Genomic DNA, 5,000 nt, shown 5'->3' on the forward strand with positions numbered 1-5,000 from the left:
AATTAGACAGCATCATTTTGCTGCTAAAAATGTTCATTTAAAAGTCAACGTAAATGTTTTGTGTTTTCCAAAGGGCTTTATGAATACAATATGATAATATGCAGATTTTCACTGTATAATGTTTCCAGTTTATATGAAGTGGTAATACATCTTCAGATTAATTGATTTAAATCAGTATTCAATTCCCTAAGTTTTTTATCTATAATTTTTTCCATCATCCTTTTATGGGAAGACGTAATGAGCTCATATGTGGCAAGAAAATTCCCATTGGAAGGGTTGAATATGATGGAATACATCATGAAAGCATAAATCCTGTTGTATCTATTAATCTAGTGAAGCCCATCAAACTCTCAAGACAAATGAGTCATGTAAGGGACTTTGTTTCGTCAGTGATACTAGGCAGTGTATTTTTTACTCATTCCAAAAATCTTTTATTAAGCATGATGGATGAGGAGCAAAACTGCCCTCGAAACTGCACTCAAAACTCTCCATATAGTAAAGTTTGAATTGTTTTAGGACATCCATCTGGCTGGCAAGCAGAAAAGAGATATGTGATACAAATGATTTAACATTGTTTACATTTTGGTGAAAGCCAGGGTCTCAAGAAAGACCTCTTTGCTATCCTTTTTTGCTGAACTTTTTGAAAGAAAATGAATGTGCATTGTAAGAGTAATCATGTCTAGCAGTTCATTCTCCACAGCTACATTCACTATGGATTTATGATATAAACCATTTATTTGAAAAGTGAGTATCCTTATACCGGTATTTAATGAAAAGTTATCTCAAATTGGGATTAAACCACATATATTTTTTCCACAGTTTTTGTGTATGAAAAACATCAGCATCTTTCTGAGTACATGTGAGAAGTTTGGCCTCCACAAAGATGACCTTTTTGAACCACAAATGCTCTTTGAGCTCACTGACTTTGGAAAGGTAAGAATCTGCTTGGAAGTAGAAAAGTCTTATTCTTTACACTTGTACCCCTGCAGTATATCATTGCTGTTACAACTCGTACCCTCTCTCTCTTTCTTTTCTCACTCTCTCTTTTTTTCTCTCTCTCTCTTTTCTTTTACTCTCCCACCATCCCACTCTCAGGTACACTATAGTAGATTAAACTTGAAAAAAAAATCATATTTTTTTGTGTGTAAGATTTTTATATTCTTTTTTTATTCAACAGGTTTTATCAACTCTCTCCAAACTTAGCAAAACCCCAAAGGCTCAGCAGCTGCAAGTGGAGTAAGTGATTTGAAGTCATCTTTTTCTTTTAATAAAGAAAGTTTCATGTACAGGTAGGGCTGTTGCATGGACATAACACATGCACTCAGCAGTAAATAAATTGTATACTCTGCATTCTTTTGAGAACTTTTCATCATTTATTGCGTAGTTCCTGATTTCTGTTATATATATATATATATATATATATATATATATATATATATATATATATATAGATATATGTATGTATGTATATGTATATATAAAACAGACCTTTAGAGTTGTATGAATCTGGTCTATTTTGATTTTAAAAAATGCGGATTGAAGAATTGTAATTAGTAGTTTGTGATATACCAAATTAGTAAAATACTATGGCCCTGTATTTAGTGAATCCCCCAAACATCAGGTAAATCACCACCCATTTTCTGGGTATATGGTCCTCTTAAGAATTCAGTCATTAAGGGGAATAAACCATAACACTGGTAAAGGTTTTATTGAATCAGTTGTACAAATGCATTTTTTGTTTTTCAGAGGATTTCCACTTGTTAATGGAAGATATGATGAGGCCATATATGATACCCTGGTCAAAGACATAGAGAAGTAAGTAATATATTAAAGTTTTTAATCTTATTACAAATGAAATGCATTTTAGGATCATTTTTACAAATTGCTAAACTTATTATGAGTTAAATATTTTTCAGGGTCCTTTTTTAACTTGGAAGAAAATATTGAATTATTCAACTTATCACATTGATAACCACATTGAGATTCATTTGTTTTTTTATTCATCTATAATTTAACTTTTACTTTGGGTCATATGTCAAATTCAGTTGATTATGAGACTTAGGGTTGTAAGCGTCTAAAACACACGGTTAGTTATGGTTAGATTGTTAAAGATGGCATTCTTCAGGTGAGGTTTCTAAAAGCATGATTATTTATTATTGGTGACTTGCTTTATCACCAAGATTACACAAAAAGTTACCAATGAATTGTGTTAAAATTTATGTGTGAGTTGCCTATGATGCAGGATCAGTTTATCAGGGTTTGGGAATGTTCGGGGGTAGAGGGGGGTAGGCTAAGAGTAGATTTGAAGCCATGAGTAGATATTTAGGGTAGATTATGAGCAGACGTAAGGGGGCTGTCACCATGTTATCTGGGTTACCCTCAGTATTGGACTTTTAAAAAAAAAAATTCTGGTTGTTATTATTAAAGAGATGTTTTATGTTTGAGTTTGGTTTCATTTGGTGAAAAAAAAAAAAAAATCATGTTTGGCACCAAAAAAATATATATATTGAGAAATTCAGTTTTAATAATGATTTTATTATTCCTTTTATTAGTTCCAAAATTCAAATTTGCGTTTTTAAGAAAAGAAATCCTGTTTCAGTATTCAAAATTTATACAAAAAACAAAATAATTTGATTGATACCAAAAATAGTGTACTTTCTACAATACAAAATGCAACATAAATTAGGAAAATCATACAAGTATCTGCAAAGTTATAAGCAAAGAAAAAAAAAAACATGATTTCAGCGAAATTTAACCTTGAAAATTCATAAAATTATTTCATTAGGTGCGTGTGCCAAGTGATGTGCATTTACTTGTATGCACAGGAGAGTAACAAAAAAGGCCATTGTGTCTTTATATTTTATTATTTCCCAACCAAACTAGGTCACCGATAGGTCATGATGAAAATTTATAATTGGAATGACCTAGGCCCAATGGTCAGGGTAGGTGATCAGAGGCAGAGGCAGGTTAATGGTAGGTTATTGGTATAGACTTGAAGTATGGATAAAGGTGAAACTTGAGATTGATAATGATGGAAGAGTAAATGTTGGGATGAAATGAGATTAGAGTAGAGACTGGGTAAATTTAATTTGATGATGATAGAACATTGGTACAGATTTCTACTCAATAGGTGCAAGAAAAGTTAAGTTGATATCTTGATATATTCCTTCCTTGAGTTCTGAACAAAAAATATCTATCATATTTACTGGAATGATTTGCCTGTCTGTAATTGGAATCAACCTGCCATTTTTCATGGCACATCAGGCTATTTTTATTTTTCAAATAAATGGGTAAATTTCACACAAAAAAATTAGGCATTTTAAATTTATCACATTCACTTGAATGTTAAAAAAAAGCTTTCTGTCTTGATATTTGTAAGTCATTAAATTGCTTAGATTACCTGTTCTGTAGATATTTGAATATCAAAATTTCATGATTCATAAGAAAGATAACAAGAGCTAAGTGATAAAGTGATTGGACATTTTAACCTTTGAAAAAGGTGTTTCTGATCATCAGTGCTTCTCATGACCCCCCACAAAATAACAGAATACAAGAAAGGTGTTCACAACTTTTTTGGAATGTGAAAAGTAGCACTTCTTGCTATAATTTAGAAAAATGTGTGTGTGGATACCTGAGGCCATGTTTGCCACTAATAGGTAAATGTGGAGAGTATGCATGAAAACTTATTTGACAGGATTTTTTTATTTACATTTATTCTTTAAACTTACTAATGAAAATAAAATATCTAAGTTTGTATAAACATTATGCATGAATATTTAATTGAGAATTACATTATTTAATGAGCTTGAAGCTTAATAGACAGATAAGGATTTATGTTTGATTAGTCTGTGATTTCTTATTAGTGAAACAATGCATTTAAAAGATTGTAACATAAATTACAAAGCCATAGAAAAAAAAAATAATAACATTTTGAATATCATAATTATTTAGTGACTTTTAAAAAATGGCAGTAAAAGTCATGATAAGATTATCACAAGTATACATCAGCATCCAAGTGAATTCTGAATTACTTGAACATTTATGGATGTGATTGTTTTTAATGTTAGTGTGCACAGTATCTGACCTTTCCATTGTTTGAATGAAAAGAGAGAGGGATTAGCTCGATGTTGTTAATAAAAGGAAATATATGGAGAAATATATGGAATAGGCTGTTATTCAAAAATTATTTGACCCATTGCAAGGAGGTACATGCACTGTTCACTGTACTTCTGTCGTCTGAATTTTGTTTGCAATGATGTTTCCACAAGTGGTGCTCCATCAGCAAAGGAGCCAGTTAAAAGGCTTAGATGAACTCACCTAAATTCCCAGTGTCTTGAGTTTTCATGATTTTTATAAATGCTATTAATATCAATGATATTATGATTATGGTAATGTTATTAACAATACTAATAGCAATCAAAATGAATAAGAATCTCTGAAAATTAAAGAAAAGGGTAAACAGGTGAGGCAGGTAGGCCTAGCATTTGACTTTTTGGTAACTAAGTACTAGTGGAGCTATTTATGTGTAAACAAAATTAATAATTTAAAATCACAGTGGACATGGCATGTATTTTTGTCTTAGAACCTTTGAGTTAATCCTTTCTGAGTCAAGAAAGCATCCAAACATGATATTCACCTTCTTATGAATTTTTACTCAGTGTCATATCATGTGAAAGTGAAATCAGTATTGTTTAATCAAATAATTTAGATAGATAGATATTTTGTGTATGTGTCATATTATGTTAATATTGTAATAGACTTCCTTGCAGCATATACAGTGGCAGACCTTGTAGGATATGGGTATTATTTGAGAATAGAAAATTATGTCTTCTAGAATTACTGCTTCAAATGTTTGTCATATTTTTAGGTATTGTCTTGTCCCTCATATTCAATAATCTCTTCATCTCGTTAATATCTCTGAATATTGACACCGACTTTCACTGACCAGCCACAATGTAGAAGCTCCAAACACTCCAACTGTGTCTGCGGGGAATGGCCTC

General features: G+C 31.2%; 1 protein-coding gene across 5 annotated transcripts in view; it reads left to right on the top strand.

The window, feature by feature from the left end:
• The window catches only part of LOC125025033 (protein vav-like), a 43,100-nt gene that overhangs the window by 6,248 nt on the left and 31,852 nt on the right, over positions 1 to 5,000 (top strand). For 4 of the 5 annotated variants that reach the window (XM_047612890.1, XM_047612892.1, XM_047612894.1 and 1 more), the window contains exons 2-4: positions 820 to 933; positions 1,178 to 1,236; positions 1,747 to 1,815. In XM_047612890.1, coding sequence (XP_047468846.1) covers positions 820 to 933; positions 1,178 to 1,236; positions 1,747 to 1,815 — 242 coding nt within the window. Of the gene's footprint in view, positions 1 to 819; positions 934 to 1,177; positions 1,237 to 1,746; positions 1,816 to 4,948 lie in introns of all 5 variants that reach the window. The other variant, XM_047612891.1, reaches the window with a different exon arrangement.

Source organism: Penaeus chinensis, chromosome 4 (genome assembly GCF_019202785.1).
Source record: "Penaeus chinensis breed Huanghai No. 1 chromosome 4, ASM1920278v2, whole genome shotgun sequence".
Taxonomy (NCBI): Eukaryota; Metazoa; Arthropoda; class Malacostraca; order Decapoda; family Penaeidae; genus Penaeus; species Penaeus chinensis.